This window comes from Watersipora subatra, chromosome 11, assembly GCF_963576615.1.
Source record: "Watersipora subatra chromosome 11, tzWatSuba1.1, whole genome shotgun sequence".
In the NCBI taxonomy this organism is placed as follows: Eukaryota; Metazoa; Bryozoa; class Gymnolaemata; order Cheilostomatida; family Watersiporidae; genus Watersipora; species Watersipora subatra.
In genome coordinates this window covers 22,486,599-22,504,509 of record NC_088718.1, presented here as the reverse complement: position 1 = coordinate 22,504,509, position 17,911 = coordinate 22,486,599, and the positions used below count along the sequence as shown (strand labels likewise).

Genomic DNA, 17,911 nt, shown 5'->3' with positions numbered 1-17,911 from the left:
GTTGCAGTGTTGCATGTCAAGTGTGGCATGTTGCAGTGTGACATGTCAAGAGGCTTGTTTAGAAATGAAACTAATCTCTAGAGAAATGAAAATTAAATGTTGATGTTGAATGTTGAAACCCAAAAGCCAAATTATTTAGTTATCTTGACATTCTTACATGGCTTTATTCTATTGCTCTATTCTATGTGTAAAAAGTCTATGTGAACCACTCACTGCTTTATTCTCGGTTCTGTATTATTTTGTATATCCTATACCAAAATAGTAATTCTTCGGAAAAAACTCTTACTTCCTCTGTAATTTGTATCCATTGTATCTCTTGCAGTCTCTGAAGATGCTCCAAGAGAAGCTCTTGCGTCTTAAAATCAAGAAACAAAAGTTTATACCTCAGAGCAGCAGTCGATTTAATCAAGAACCTCGCCAACATTCTTCTAATAATTTTGCTTCACCTAACAGGATGCTCCATAAAGTGTCCTCATCGCCTAACAGTGTTACAGTTGGTAAAAAGGGACTCCATTCTGGTTCAGCCAAACAGGGAGGTTCTCAGTGTACAGCACCTGTTGCTAAGCAGACCAGCCTGTCTCTTCACTCGCAGCATAGCAAAACTGCCACCTTGAAGCAATCTCAACTTGCGAACAAAGAAAGCACTTCAACTGACGGATCGATAGAGACTTCTCAAGCTTACGATGTTATTGGTACATCTGTAAGTTCTGCTACTACCTACGAGCCAACACCTCTAGGGATCAAAATTAAATGCGTCGAAAGTCAATACGAGCCTGACTTGGTGAAGGAGACAGACTCCGAGTATCTGCCGACTCCTATCATAAAACCAGCAATAGCTACGGATGAGTCTAAAGAGTTGCAAGGGTCAGGCAAAGGGAAATCAGGTGAAGCTGAGGCATCAAAGGTGATTGGGATCAAGAAAGGCAAGAGAGAAAAAAGGATGCGTGTGTTAGAGCGAGCTCTGAGTCTAAAGGTGAGTGGCTGCTCCTACATACAGACCAATGATATACTAGCACTGGTCTAAAGAGAATTGGAACAAAGATGTAGTTTATCGATAAAAGTTAAAAGTTTACTAGATGGTTACTAGAGTCGTCATGCTATCAAGCATATGCTACTCAAGCATTTATTTGGGACTATGCTCTATAATGAATTTATATTATATTTTGCTGTGATTATTAAATTTTTTTGCATGAGAAAAGTAGCATTAAGCAAATGACAGATAATGAAGTCAGCAACAGCGAGTAACAAATGTTTTTACATGCTACTCCTGTAAAAAGAATCCACAGCTAAACATGTAAGTGTATTCTGTTACCTTTACATATAGCTGAGGTTTGAGCATTTGAAACATAATCCTCAGCGAGCTGCTACAAGCTCAGGAGATTTGATCCCGGTTCCTAAAGTGGCCGTAGAAACATCTGATGAGGTTCCAGCCAAGCGAAGACGATCTTTGCTAGAACCGCCAAGCCCAAAGGTAAGTTGGTTTGTATGCATAACACTTGGTAATACAGAGGTAGGCACATTGCATCATTGGAAAGGAAGCCCGGTGAAGCAAGGTTAAGATGAGAAGGGAGGGTAGTACTTCAAACACGCTCCCGGGGCTACAATGTTGTTTGTTGAAGTTTGTTGATCTCACTGATAGTGAACCGTAGATAGACATTCGATCCTTTGTCCTGTAGGCAGCTAGGGAATAGTCATGAGGTAGTACAGAGTGCTCTGTCGTTACAATACAACAGACAATCATAAGAACATCTCAACTCTCCCAACTCTGCATTCTCCAGCTCTCCTTATCCCTATACTTGCCCTAACATCTCACTTTAATCTTGCTAGAGATTTTCACAGATTATTTATGTTCGATGTAAAGCAGCATGGTTTCCAAATCATTTACCTTTTAGATCACATGTGTCAAACTCACGCCCGCGGACCAAATCCGGCCCACCTTTTAATCAGATCTGGCCCGCAATATCATTGTACATTATTGTTATTAGTGGCCCATTGATATGGAGCACTGATGATATAATACTGCACAGAACTACAGGTCCCATAATGCAATGCTTCAGCTGCCTTGCTGCATACTTATTGCAACAATTTAATCTGAAGTTTGTTTCAGAGTGATATTCCTGTCTGTTTTTATCCATATTTATGTTCCAAAACCATTTAGTTTTAGTGTGTTCAATAAATGTTTATTCTGTTCGGCCCGCGACCTACATGTAGATGGTGTTTTGGCCCCTTGTACAATTGAGTTTGACATCTCTGTTTTAGATTGTCAAACAAAATAATATAATGTAATTGAACATAAAAATACACGATAGTCAAAAAAAGAAGGCGATTATGTATTGCATGTCACAAAGGTGTCTGATCATTGGGCAGCCAGTGGCACCCCTTTTTTGCCTCGACTGGCTAAATACAGAATGAAAACGTATTTCACTAAACTTCACTAACAAATCACTAAAACATCAATATATAGCCTTAATTCACTAATCATTGATACAGGTATATAACCTTAATTCACTAAAACACTGACCTATAGCCTTAGTTCCATGACATGCTTGCAGAAAGAAGAGCAATCTATTTCAAAGTCAGTCACAGAACCTGGTATTCTCATCAGTTCCGTACTTAACCTTCAATCTCGGAGCCATTTGGTAAGTTTTTGTTAACAGCTCACCTACCTACCTATCGCTGTTGTACTACTCACATATGTATGACTAGTACTACTCACCTACCTATCACTGTTGTACTACTCATATACATATGGCTGTTAGTACTACTCACCTACCTATCACTGTTGTACTACTCACATACGTATGACTGTAGTAATACTCACCTACCTATCACTGTTATACTACTCACATATATATGGCTGTTAGTACTACTCACGTACCTATCACTGTTGTACTACTCACATACGTATGACTGTAGTAATACTCACCTACCTATCACTGTTATACTACTCATATACGTATGACTGTAGTACTACTCACCTACCTATCACTGTTGTACTACTCACATACGTATGACTGCAGTACTACTCAGCTACCTATCACTGTTGTACTAGTCACATGGTCAAATAACTGTACTACTACTCGTCTACATATCCATCACTGTTGTACTACTCACATACATATGACTGTAGTACTACTCACCTACCTATCACTGTTATACTACTCACATATTCAAATAACTAGTACTACTCGTCCACATATCCATCACTGTTGTACTACTCACATACGTATGACTGTAGTACTACTCACCTACCTATCACTGTTGTACTAGTCACATAGTCAAATAACTGTGATACTACTCGTCTACATATCCATCACTGTTGTGTTACTCATAGGACTGTAGTACTAATCACCTATCTATCACTGTTGTACTACTCACAGACATATAGCTGTGATACTGCTCACTTGCTTAGCAGCTAACTATGTATCACTCATATTCATGTCCTTTTTTGTTTCAGTTGGAAGATCTTGAAGCCATTCCCTTGCTTGTACAGCAGCTCCGGTCAGAGGTTGAAAGAGTTGGAGTTCTGGTGTGTTATCTATCCATTATATACAGTCAAACATGGATAACTCGAACTTCACGGGACCGAGCAAAAGTGTTCGAATTATCAGAGCGTTCAAGTTATCAGAGCACTGTCACAAGTCCATGTATTTACTTATTTATTAGTAGATACATGTACATATACAAACTATCATATAAATCAAAAGCACAAATGGCTTGTTTCAAATTAAATGCTTCTAATGTAAAGTTTAAAACGTTTTTATCAAAAAGTATAGAGATTTTTCTATCACTTGAGATTGGTTTGTTGTTTGAGGTGATGTTATTGCCAGGACGTTTTTTAGATTGACATTGGCAAAACTTGATCGTTGTTGAAATGCTCAAAAGAAAAGACATCTTTTTCTTTTGAGCGTTTTACCCACGATCAATTTTGCCGATTTTTCATGAAGTTTATGCAAAGTTTACCTTACTTTACCTGGGATTCGTTAAGAGCAACACTTCGAGGCAGTTCAATTAAAAGTTTTACGAGGTTTTACGGTACATTGTATATCACTCACGCTTTTTGAATAGATACTTATTGAATGTACACACGTATTCTGTGTTTAGGTCAAACGATGAATAGTTTTTTTTTAGCTAAGACAACGTATACGTTTAATTACAATAATTTTTAAGACGTTTTAAACATTCAACATTCTGACGTTGATTCAACACGGAATCAACGTCGGAAAACTAATCATCACGGGCTAGCCGGGTCACGCACTCAAGGATTTTCGCACATACGAAACAAAAACAACATGCTGTTTTTGTTTTGTATGTGCGTAGTGAAAATCCTTGCACGCGTGACCCGGCTAGCCCGTGCTATTCATCGTATAGCAATATAAATCAAATTTCACCAAACCTTTAGAAAAGTCGTTGACAAACATATTTTGCCGATGGTGGTAATAACGACGCTTATGAATTACGAAAAAATGAGGTTTACCTCTATGGCTTTGAATAAAGTGATTTTCTAAAGCGATAACAACCGTTTCGGTAGCCGTTGGGCAAAAAAACAGTTCGAATTAACAGTGTTGAGTTCGAGTTATCTATAGCAATTTATCATTATGTGGGAACGGACCAAAGAAACCGTTCGAATTAACCATGTGTTTGAGCTATCCGTGGGCAAGTTATCCATGTTTGACTGTACTATGTTATATATACATCGTACAATATGTTATTTGTATACATATATTCTTGAATATGTTATATGTGTCACGATCACAGAAACCATGGTTAAGTCGGGATTATAAGATTTAGAGTTATCTGCATTAACAGAAAGAGAAAATTCTCAGTTATTTTGCAAAAAAAAATTTGATTCTAGTTTAATTACAGCAGATTTTATGGTCAATAAACTGAATGAACGTTTACCATCAGTGCGAAAACATAGTTCCGAGAAAACTGGTGTTAAAGTCTGAGAAACGAAAACCGATGCACAGTTTTGTTTACATTTCAAAACGTCATAGCAACCAATATTAAGAGGTTGTGATATTTATCTAGGTTTATGTCTTTATACCAAAAACATTATGCTAAATTCAAAAATTTAAACAGATTTTGGCTGGTTGTCATGGAAATGGCTGTATATCTATAAGAAAATGTATTACTTAATTTTGCAGATATTAAAAACGGCTTGGCAGTGCCGCGATATTGAGCACAACCGTATTATGATCAACAAAATCTTAAAAAAAATAATAACAGTAACATATTGCACATCATCGGTCACTCTATACTTTGATCTTGCAAATTCGAATAATTTTTCTTATAATTAAATCTTACAACATCGAATAAGTATTCTTATAATTAAATATTGTAAAAATCTTATAAGAATGGTTAGGAATATATCATGGTCATTCCCTTTACTTACACTGCTTTTGACATCAGTTGGAATACCAAAGTACTCATTAAAAGTGTCCAAAATGTCAGAATTATCTTTTAAATCGGCAAAAAAAGAAACGATTACGTTTTTCGGACGCCATTTTTCAGTACTTCCTGTTTAGCATAGCAACGGTTTTACGGTTTTTTTTGAGGTTTTAAGACATTTATTGTCTAAACTGACTTCAGATTCAGAAAGATCACTCTTTGATTGGTCCGGAAGCACGTGTTACAAAAATCCTTACCAATATTATAAATTCAGTTAGTGCAACTTTAAAGTCGAATAAGTCAACTTCGTGATTTGCGACTTAACCATGGTTTCTGTGACCGCGACCCATATATGTATTTTATTGTATGCTTTCTGTTTCTTATATAACTTGTGATCCTTACATAACATACAAAGGTACATATTATATGATTTCTTAGCTATGTATTATATAATATATTGGCTACATCTTATATTGTTTGTATTATTATGTGGTCTTGTCTCATATGTCTGTATATTTTATAATATTGTATTGATTTTTGTATAATATATTAGCTATATAGTATATACCGTTGATTCCAGCATAAAAATCGACCCAGCATATAAGTCAAGGTCTAAAGTGTGGTTTAAAACTCCTGGTTTTGACATATACCTACCGTGTAAGCTGACCCACCTTTTATGGCTCAAATCGCTGGATCGCTAATAGTTTCGTCGGCATCAGAGACAGGCGATGCATAGCTGAAGAAATGGCATTCAAAAACGCCATCAGTGAAAACACCCATGTTTTTGGTGCCGTCGGCAGTACGATACTTAAACAAAAGAATGAGAGAAGGCAGTGCTAATGAAGACCAGAGGGCACGAAAAACAGCACTTCACCGTTGTATTGCCCGCGTGGCCAACAAAACAAAACTGCCTCCTTTGATAATACCTACTTAACAAAAAAGCAATACCGCAAGACAGATTTTTATCAATAATCGTGATTCATGTACAAGAAAAAGATGGATGGACGAGAGTGGATGTGTCAAATGGATTACCAAAGTGTGGGCTTGCGAGTGGATACTACGAAAAACACGTTTCCAAAAACACTTTATTTGACAAGAGAATCCTAGTGATAAGAATTTAAATGGCGAAAGTGGGACTTGGTGGTTGATCCATCTCGGGTTGCATAAATTACTCGAAAGGTACTACCCTAGGATTTTACCCTAGGGTAAACCTTTTATACCCTAGGTATTTTAAAACCATCTAATGTTGGAGCAAACACTCTCACAAGCCTTTTAATTCATTCCACAGCCTAATAGGCTGCAGCTAATTACAGATAGCGGCAAACCAAATTGATTATAAAAACTATTTAAAAATTAAATTGTCAGAAAACTTGGCTAATTAAGTATTAATATTAATAATCATTAGACAAAATTATTGTTTACCTTACAGACAGGATAACAGAAATGTAGGCTTGTTTAGAAATAAGTAGGTTTCGTGATTGAGCTCGAAGTAAACATGTGACAACTTGTTCTCTTGCTAAGTCTAAACTAACGTATTATCTTGTCAAGTCTAAACTAACTTATTCTTTTGTCAAGTCTAAACTAACTTATTCTCTTGTCAAGTCTTAACTAACTTATTCTCTTGTCAAGTCTAAACTAACTTATTCTCTTGTCAAGTCTTAACTAACTTATTCTCTTGTCAAGTCTAAACTAACATATTCTCTTGTCAAGTCTAAACTAACTTATTCTCTTGTCAAGTCTTAACTAACTTATTCTCTTGTCAAGTCTTAACTAACTTATTCTCTTGTCAAGTCTAAACTAACTTATTCTCTTGTCAAGTCTAAACTAACTTATTCTCTTGTCAAGTCTTAACTAACTTATTCTCTTGTTAAGTCTTAACTAACTTATTCTCTTGTTAAGTCTAAACTAACTTATTCTCTTGTCAAGTCTAAACTAACTTATTCTCTTGTCAAGTCTTAACTAACTTATTCTCTTGTCAAGTCTAAACTAACTTATTCTCTTGTCAAGTCTAAACTAACTTATTCTCTTGTCAAGTCTTAACTAACTTATTCTCTTGTCAAGTCTAAACTAACTTATTCTCTTGTCAAGTCTAAACTAACATGACATTTTATTTTTTTATTTTTTAAGATGTTTTTACATCTACAGTTTTCGTCAATCTCCTAATCCTTTTTCTCTCACATCTTCTATATATGTATTACATACTGGTATATGTACAGCATCTAGGTATTTACACTATATGTGTAAATAGAGCTTTATCTTGATTGTGTATTTCAGAGCTTTATCTTCTTTTTACCCATATTGACCCCCACTATTGACCCCCACTATTGACCCCCACTATTGACCCCCACTATTGACCCCCATATTGACCCTCATATTGACCCCCACTATTGACCCCCACTATTGACCCCCACTATTGACCCCCACTATTGACCCCCACTATTGACCCCCACTATTGACCCCCACTATTGACCCCCATATTGACCCCCATATTGACCCCCACTATTGACCCCCATATTGACCCCCACTATTATTAACTTCTGCTATAGTAATTATATTTTCATTTTTAGTCTGAGATCCTACCACAGTTTGTGCCGTATCCTAGATGCTCATGTAGAATACTGTCTGGGAAATACGAGCAAAGCTCAACCAAACGGCACAGGCTTAATGAGGCCAAGTATTCGAGTGTCCTTCGAATGTTTAATACTTACAGGTAAATGCTTGATATTTGGTTATTATTTGCAGTTGGTAATTTAAGTTAGTCTGTCTTGCTGAGTATCCTTGATGTGTTTATTAGTATACTAGAAATTCCCCTGTCATACAGACACGACCAAAGTGATAATGGAAAAAGAAAGGGTACTGCCGGTTGAGAAATGCAATGTTAGCAGTTAAATGGCACTGCAGTGCAATAGAACTGCAATGGTAGCTGTAATGTACTGGGTGTTACTATGTACAACAAACAGCAATAATGAAAGGAAAAGGTTATATGTTTATATCTCTCCCCCGCAATAGGAGAAATGCAGTATTAGAAGTAAAATGGCAAGCTGCTGTGTAATATACACAGGCTGGGGGGCTGTATATCATTGGTCATAGCAACCAATATCAAAAAGTTGAGTTATTAATCTAGATTTCTGTATTTATATCTAAAAAAATTATGCTGAATTTAAAAATATAAACAGATTTTAGCTGGTATTTAGATTTTTACATATTGCACACCATCGGTCACTATACACTTCGATTTTGTAAATTTGAATGATTTTTCTTATAACTAAATCTTATAAAATCGAATAATTATTCTTACAATTAAATATTGTAGTAATCTTATAAGAATCGTTAGAAAAATATCATCGTCATATCTTTTACTTTCACTGCTTTGAACATCAGTTGGAATACCACAGTACGCATTTTAAGTATCCAAAATGAAAGAGTCTGGTAGAACCGGCAAGAAGAAACAATTACTTTTCAATACTTCTACGTTAATTATATATTGTCTCGTTATAGATCGTTATTAATATATAAAAAGAATCGTTAGAAAAATATCGTCACCATTTCCTTTACTTTCACTGCTTTGGACATCAGTTGGAATACCAAAGTATTCATTATAAGTGTCCAAAATGTTAAAGTCCAGTAGAATCGGCAAAAATACGATTACTTTTCAGTACATCTACGTTAATTACAGAAACCTTCGGCAATTGGACAATGCCATAGACTGGTGAAATGTGCACGTTTTTCTTGTAAAATACGCGCGACTTAATGTTTCTACTCTCGATCGCACGGCTTTATCGGCGTTTCATTGGCCGGTCTTAATTTTGATTTAAAAAGCCTTGTCAAGTTTTTATCGCGATTTTAGGCCAAATTAATCTGTCTATTTGTGTATAATCCGATCAGATGGGTAAGGTCTAGGTCTTAGACCCCATCCTAGACAATTTCCTAGACTCTATCTAGAATATTATCTACAAATAATAAAGACTTGGTAACATATTTAAATAGATTTATATATGTTTTGTATCGTTATTATACTTAAACGACTTCATTGAAAAATGGTTGAATTTGTCGATGAGATTTCAGTACAAGGGTTTGCGACGGTGTTGATGAATAATTTTCGGGAGTTGTGTGCACATATGCATTTATCATGAAGCTCCCAAACAAACGCTTCGTTCGTGTTCTGTCGTGGGATAAGCTGTGATAAATTGTCATGTTGAAGCAAAAATGGGAAATGAGCTTCATTTCGTTTTCATTAAGCAGTTCTTATTTTGTCTGATAAACGAGTAATGTCCATATGCTTTTGATGGTTTCAGAAGTGAAAAATAATTCTAAGCATGTTTTATATATGCAATGATAGCTTTCTCTGACATGTATGATCTGATCATTGAGACCAAAATCTGCATACAAATCGACTATATAACTTCTTTTAGATGGACTCGTCTGCCTGTCGTTATTCTTCTCAATTACCTTCGCTACACAAATAAGCGTGTTTAATTATTCTTCTCAAGATATTGTGCTGGCGTTACATCAAAAAGGAAATATCGTGCCAGACATTTATGTCTTGTATTGAGTCGTTCAATTTTTGGGCAGGTGTTTTACCTTTGGATCTGTATCTTGTCTTACCTTATGCAGGCTGAATCCAAATCTAGAACATAATGAACATCTCTCCACTCTCTCTACATTGTACAACCACGCTGTCCATCCACGAATCTGTCTCTGCAAATACGACCTTCATGGAAGATGTAATGATTCATCATGCAATCAGTGAGTATCCAGCACTGCAGACACTGAAGCCTCATGCCCATGGATGTTGCGGGAACATTTTAATTTTGATTTAATTTGAATAATAGCCGCTCATTTGTTGATCACTTTGTTGATCACATTGACAGTTGTTATTCTGGTCTTGTCTACTTCACATTATTTTTGTCCAAAGAAGTCATCTGAAATTTACTTGCATAGAGGAGACAAATCTCAGTAATAGCATTGTCAACACAAGGTCACTGCTTTTTATTGCATCTTACAGTCAACACCAACGAGATTACCAACTCACCCTTACCTCCTCTATTGAAAGACTTCGCTCTATAGCTTCAGTTCCATTCCCAGGTTGGTTAACATCAATACCTCTTTCTATGTTTTAGCAATAATACAATTCTAACAGGTTTATCATAGACTAGTTGGAAGGAATTTATTAGTCATTATCTTTTGCATTTCGCCCGGCAGAAACTGTGGCAGAGTTCATGAGAAAGTGTCGGACCTCCAACAGGGCTGTGTCCAATGAAGACATCATGGCAATGGCCTGCAAGCAAGTTCGCAACTTGCTTAAAATTAGTAAGTGTTGTGTATAGTCACTAAGTCTCAGTTGTGGTACTTTTATATCATGTCATGCGCTTGTAAAATGGCCAAGTTCACTTCATGTACTTCTTCAACACTGTTCTAATATCATATCCTCTTTGACTATAATTATGTCTCTCTATGGAATTCTGTGTCGCCACAATGGCATATTTTGCTTTCCAATTTTCTGGTCTCTGACTGAAATATCTTTCGTTAAGTTTTTATTGTGTTAGCAGTAGTACATAGCATGAGAAGTTTACATGTTTTTGTGTAATTTCGACCAAAGAGGGTGGTTTGTCAACATTCACAAGTCCTGCAAATGGACAACAAAATTCACGGTATTTGCAAAATACTGACTGTAAACAGCTGCGATGTTATATAATATATACAGCTGTTATATAATTATACAGTCAAACACAGATAACTCGCTCACAGATACCTCGGACACATTCATTCTTAACTCAAATGGTTTTGTTTAGTACCTTCCCACATAAATTGCTTCAGATAACTCGAACTTAACATTATCAACTCGAACAGCTTTTTTGCCCAACGGTTATCGAGACTGCTATTATCACTTTAGAAGATCATCTTATTCCACACCATATAGATAAACGTTAACTTTTAGTAGTTCTTTTACGTCATTATTACTCCGGTGACGAAATCCTTTTTTTTAATGACTTCTCTAAAACGACATACAAAACGACATTTTACAACACGGCCATTTTGCGAAGGCCTCACGAAAGCAAAGGAAAGCATGAAAACCAAAGAATAAACACAAAATCATCGAAGAGATTGGAGCAGGACAAAAGCTATCAGCGATATCACAAAAAATAAATCTTCCAAAAATACAGTGTTGACATGGGTTGAACAGAAAGAAAGGATGAGATTGCTATGTGACCAAATTTCATCAAAACTAAGAGATCATTCAATATTGCACAGTAATTTAGATGATGTGTTGTTGACTTGCTTTAGACAAGTGCATTACAAGACTAACAAATTTATTTAGGATTTAGAAATGGATACGACTGTTTCTCGCGGTCAGATCGACAGGTAGAAGAAACGGCATTCTATTAGTGGTTACAGAGCTGTTGGAGAGCCGGCCACGTTTAATGTTGCAGAGGTGAAAAGGTGGAAGGATGAAGTGTTGACTGTGTTACTCCAAATGTACACTGATTATGGCGTATTCAATACGGACGAAACTGGGTTGTTTCGCAAGCCAATGGTCGACAATACTTTGCGCTGTAAAGGGAAGAAATGTAGTGGTGAGAAGTTGTCAAAAGAAAGACTGGCTCTGTTAGTCTTTGCACCGAGAAGGAAGTTTTTACCAAAATAGGGAAGTTCTGAAAACACCAGTTTTTTCTAAAACATTCCATATCATATCAATTGTCCCACAACAAGGAGTCTTGAATAGTGAGTGACATCTTTTAACCCATTCAGGACTAATTAGTTATTGGTTGACTGCTCCCCCAGCCTAATTAATTTTTCAGTAGCCTTGCAATTAAATTAGAGCTACACAAAATTGAGTATAACTAGAGTTCTTTTCAAAATAATCTTGATTTGTTTTTTGCAGCTTAACAAAGACATTCCAGGCTACAATTTGATATAAATTTCTGTGCACCTGTACAAATTCTACTAACCACAGTTTCTAATACTTCCGTGAATTTCTTTTGATCAAAATTATTTTTTATGTTTCATAGCAGCTCACATGCAGTTTTTTGGTACTGACATTGTCGGACCTTGTTAGATTGATAGCAAACTTTATCAGCAGCAAATAAAAAAAATCTCTCAATTCCAAGCAATAGAACAGGTGTTACTAGCTTCTAACCAACACTACGTCACTGACAGTTTTATCAATTACATAATCAAACAATTTGTTAATTTATATTGAAATGCATTGCAGAGGTTATTATGAATATATTATGCATAAAAAAAGATACTCAAGTTACCAGCTAACAGACAATCAATCACCAGCAAAGAAAATATGTGTAAAAATACAGTAAAATATATTGTAAAAAATACAGTAAAAATGAATATGCATGAAAACAAAACAATATATACATGTACAAGATGGGTGTGTTCATAAAAAAATGATGGCACAGTGAGAGTTATTTGATGCCAACTACACATGCATATTTGCTCCCATTATAAGTTAGTTGATGCAGTATTCATCAGATATTGGTGTTGAAGCCCTAGGCTCATCATCAATGGCATCATCACTCACAAGCCCTTGACTGTCTTCACCTACATGTAGCAAATATGATCGGTAGTAAGCAACCTATTTGCTTTCAAACTTCTTGTACAGCCTAGAAAAAATTGTGCCCTAGTAGCTTTTCAGGGTAAATACCTGATAAAAAATTGAAAATAAGTAGTCTACTGCAGCTAACAATTGGTAATACAAATTGCAAATATTTTTTGATACTGTAGATATAAACACAGAAAGTCATGAAGATGATTACTGTGGTAAGTGTCCCCTATCAACCAATATTAGAGCCTAGTGGTTGGGGCTAGTTTATAGTGGATGTTGAGGTTGAGAACTATATGCTTGACTAACTGGGTTGAACAATTGGATATAAATGAAATAAGAAATTTTTGTTATCTTGTAGTTCTACAAGGAAATCATAAAATTATTATTTATTACAGGGTAATAGAGTGATGAGTTCATGCTGCAAAAAGATCTAAATTTTATTGTACTGAAAATGTTATAATCATGTGTATCATGAAAAAATCCATATCTTACACTGTTAGAATAAAGTTTGTTAGAGATTCACAAGAAAAATCTCGGCTTTTTATCGTTTTTTTTCATTAAAATTCTATAAATAGCCACATAAAACTTACCTTCTTCCATCAGAAAATTCTCATTTTCTTCTTGAACATTACTTTTGTTGCTATTTTCTTCCCCTGAGCTGATTACCACATCTAATTCACTTAAAATTTTGCCATCATTCTGATAAACCTTTTCCAAAATGGCGATCAACACATTTTCAAAACACTTGATATCTATCATGTAATTTGTTAGTTAAAACTCTCTTGTCCAATCACATATTTGGTATCAAAATGATGCCCAGACTCTTAAACTTCATTTGGTGAATGAATAAAGCCGATGTACCTAAACAGCTAAGCAATAGAACAAATCAAAGTTTAACCCGGAGACTCCGGGAACGGGCCCTGGAGAGCACAACTCTTCCCGTAGTAATCGGGAACAGTCCTGAATGGGTTAAACATGAGTAAGAAATATCTGTTCGGCGGACAACCACGAAAAACAGAAAAGTGCTTCTCATCATTGGCAATTGCCCAGCACCCCCAACTATGAATAGGCTTATAACAATCGGGCTTCTATTTACACCAACCGATACAACAAGTGTGTTGCAACCTATGGCCACAGAATTATTGGAAATTATAATCTTAACTACCGCCAACAAGCTTTGCAGTTCACTGTTGTTTACACTGGCACTCAAGGAAAAAAGCCAATGCATCCATCAATGTCTTTCAATCTGTCACAAAAGAAACCATAGCCAACTGTTTTCACCATGGGCTTGGTCATTCCAATGTTGGTCAAACAGACGCGACTCCAACTGCTGATGATAATGAAGGTGACACAGAAAAATCTAAATCTGCTACAACAGACCATGTACATCCAATTTGACAGCGGGTAGGTAATTTTATAAATAGTCTACACTTACATTATTGTGAACTCAAACTATTAACATGCTAAATTTTTGACTGTCAATATTGCCTAGCAACTGTCCTAAAATAGCGTTGCTTTTCCCATAAGTTGAAATTCAAATTTTATTTTGCAGACGAACTTGTAGCTGTTGATGCGCAGATGTTACTGTTGCTGAGCATTTGAGTGATGCTGAGATTATGCAGTCCGTCACATTTCGTACCCTGGATGACGCTAATACAGAAAATGAGGATAAGGCTGGAATTGTTGAACCTGATTCACCTGCAGTGTTTGATGCAAACAAAGGTTTAGATGTCATCAGACATGTTACAACAGAGTGCAAGGGCTATAATAACTGTTTAAAGTCTATATCTACACTCAGTTACACTGTTGATCTTTCTCAACAAAATCCCTTGTCACAGACTACACATGATAAGTTTTCTAAATGTAACAGCTGACCAACTGTCATACATGCTTTTTTGTATTACGTTTACTCGGTTTACACGGTTTTAAACGTTTACTCGTGTCAAGTTGTAAAAAGATATTAGAAAATGTAGATATTTTTCTATCGTTTGAGATTCTGGTTGTTGTTTTAGGTTATGTGACTCCCAGGATGTTTTAAGATTAAAATCAACAAAATGTGATCACAGGTAAAATGTGATCACAGGTAAAATGTGATCACAGGTAAAATGTGATCACAGGTAAAATGTGATCACAGGTAAAATGTGATCACAGGTAAAATGTTCAGAAGAAGAAAATGTTTCCTTTTTGAGCATTTTAACTGTGATCAACTTTCAGATCACATCAGTCAGTCAGATCATCTAAATAACTAAAGTCTCAAATGATAGAAGAATATCTATATTTTTTGATGAAATCTTTAAAAATTTAACTTGAGTGACCTTGTAACTTGCAACAAGCAATCTATGTTTTTGATTTATATATAGTTTGTGTATATACATTATCCATTGATAAATACATGCACTTGTGGCAGTGCTCTGATAACTGATAACACTTTTGCTCGGTCTCGTGAAGTTGGAGTTATCCTTGTCTGACTGTGTTAAGTAAAAATGCGTAGTCTTTGAACTAGATTATCTATAAGAAGTCATTTCAAGCTTATTCCTGAAAGCAAAGCAAAAGTCATCAACAGAAAACTTGCTAGAATAGCTAATTTTTACAGAAGTTTTCAAAATTTAACTCTGTGTAAAAGAAGAATTTTTTGCTAGCTCACTCTATTAGATGATATGTACAAGTACAAATATTAGTGTAATTCTTTAACCAATGCTCCAAAACTAATGTGGGTCGTAATAAATTTCGCAGATTTTTTTGATATATGGAGCCTGCTTTGACCATGAATTGTAATTTATTGGCCATATAGGGTAATGAAAGCATGTAGCTTTGCAACTAGATGGCAAAAATCTATTAGAATGGCGGCCAACAGAAGTGATTTTTCCCATTCATAATTGGCTAATCGTTGGCATCTATATTGTATATCATTCATCTATATTGTATATCATTCATCTATATTGTATATCATTCATCTATATTGTATATCATTCATCTATATTGTATATCATTCATCTATATTGCATATCATTCATCTATATTGTATATCATTCATCTATATTGTATATCATTCATCTATAGTGTATATCATTCATCTATATTGTATATCATTCATCTATATTTTTGCCGAAGCAAATGACCTCAAGCCGCAGATCGGAGCTTGCATTGAAAGTGTTTGTCTTAATAACCGGTCTTTTGTTCATTACGTTTTAAAATAATCACTGAAACGAGAAATATCACAATTATATTTTAATATGAATATAAATTTAAAATGCTGTCAGTTAACCTTTGAATGTGCTTTTCAGCACCATCAAACACGGTTCAGTGCACACCCCGGCGCCTCATGGAACCTCCCAGTCTTTCTCCTCTCGACAGCAAGCATAAATCCTTTCTCGCAGGTACATTTTTTATTCAGCGTCGCTGCTTCACCCCACCCCCCTCTGCAATTTCACACAGTTATACAGTGTAAAGATTGTAGCTGGGCTTCACATTGTATAACTTTGTAAAGGCCAGCTACCACTAGGGTTACAGGCAGTAGCTACTTAGGCAGTAACAGTTGGTAGTAGCTACTGCTGCAGCAGTATATCAGCTGCTAGCCATAGGGTTTAACCAGGAAAATCATACGAGGAGGTTTGGTAACAGGATAGTAGCGTGTCTAACTACGAGCTTGTATGTAGAGTATCTGGTGTTGGTAACAGGATAGTAGCATGTCTAACTAAGAGCTTGTATGTAGAGTATCTGGTGTTGGTAACAGGATAGTAGCGTGTCTAACTACGAGCTTGTATGTAGAGTATCTGGTGTTAGTAACAGGATAGTAGCGTGTCTAACTAAGAGCTTGTATGTAGAGTATCTGGTGTTGGTAACAGGATAGTAGCGTGTCTAACTACGAGCTTGTATGTAGAGTATCTGGTGTTGGTAACAGGATAGTAGCATGTCTAACTAAGAGCTTGTATGTAGAGTATCTGGTGTTGGCAACAGGATAGTAGCGTGGCTAAAACTAGGAGCTTGTATGTAGAGTATCTCGTGCAAAATAGTAGATCACTCTGCCCTATATATTGTCACACGGGTGACTAGTTAGGATATATGTATGATGCGTATGATACATATGATATACACATACAACCTAATAGCATATGATATACACATACAACTTGATAGTATTATGATATACACGTACAACCTAATAGCATATGATATACGCGTACAGCCTAATAGCATATGATATGCATGTACAACCTAATAGCATATGATATACACATACAACCTAATAGCAAATTATATACGCATACAACCTAATTGCATATGGTATACACGTACAACCTACTAGCCTTTTAATTTGTTGGCTGTTCCTTAACTACAGAATTATTGGTTTGCATCAACAACTTTTTCCTTACATATAATCTATGATCAATCTCACTGGTTTTATAGACCATGATTGCGGTAAATTTACAAGTTGATAGGAGCTGCACATTTTCGACGTTCATTTACAACGATTTGCTCATTTTTTTAAACAGCAAAGTCTATATTGCAAAGCTAATAACAAATATTTTGTATGTCTACAATAGTATAATTAGGCAAAGCAACAAAATATTTTTACTATAAAAAGCAGTTCTACATATTTGTCGTCCATTACTATACAGGGGTCAAGACTAGGATAAAAATAATTTTTGCCGATACTCCAACTCGTGACAATAAGACTGGTAGACCGACGCTATAACACCTACACTTACCGATCGTCTTTGTATTTATGAACACTTATAGAAACACAGTGAACACACTTTTAGTGAACACACCTGCTATCCTATTTGCCTTTTTGTTGACACAGTTAACGATCTATTACGACGAACTAGAATGTCGCAAAAGTTATATGTACATCTGTATATGTACTCTCTTATATTCTACTACTACTTATGTTACACACACTCTCTTATATTCTACTACTACTTATGTTACACATGCTCTCTTATATTCTACTACTAATAC

At 35.6% G+C, this 17,911-nt stretch overlaps 1 protein-coding gene across 1 annotated transcript in view; it reads left to right on the top strand.

The window, feature by feature from the left end:
* Positions 1 to 17,911, top strand: part of LOC137408728 (zinc finger C3H1 domain-containing protein-like) — a 62,318-nt gene that overhangs the window by 15,021 nt on the left and 29,386 nt on the right. Inside the window, exons 7-15 of the mRNA XM_068095306.1 lie at positions 323 to 973; positions 1,325 to 1,471; positions 2,553 to 2,639; positions 3,458 to 3,529; positions 7,959 to 8,101; positions 10,006 to 10,137; positions 10,397 to 10,476; positions 10,594 to 10,701; positions 16,234 to 16,326. Coding sequence (XP_067951407.1) covers positions 323 to 973; positions 1,325 to 1,471; positions 2,553 to 2,639; positions 3,458 to 3,529; positions 7,959 to 8,101; positions 10,006 to 10,137; positions 10,397 to 10,476; positions 10,594 to 10,701; positions 16,234 to 16,326 — 1,513 coding nt within the window. The remainder of the gene's footprint in view (positions 1 to 322; positions 974 to 1,324; positions 1,472 to 2,552; positions 2,640 to 3,457; positions 3,530 to 7,958; positions 8,102 to 10,005; positions 10,138 to 10,396; positions 10,477 to 10,593; positions 10,702 to 16,233; positions 16,327 to 17,911) is intronic.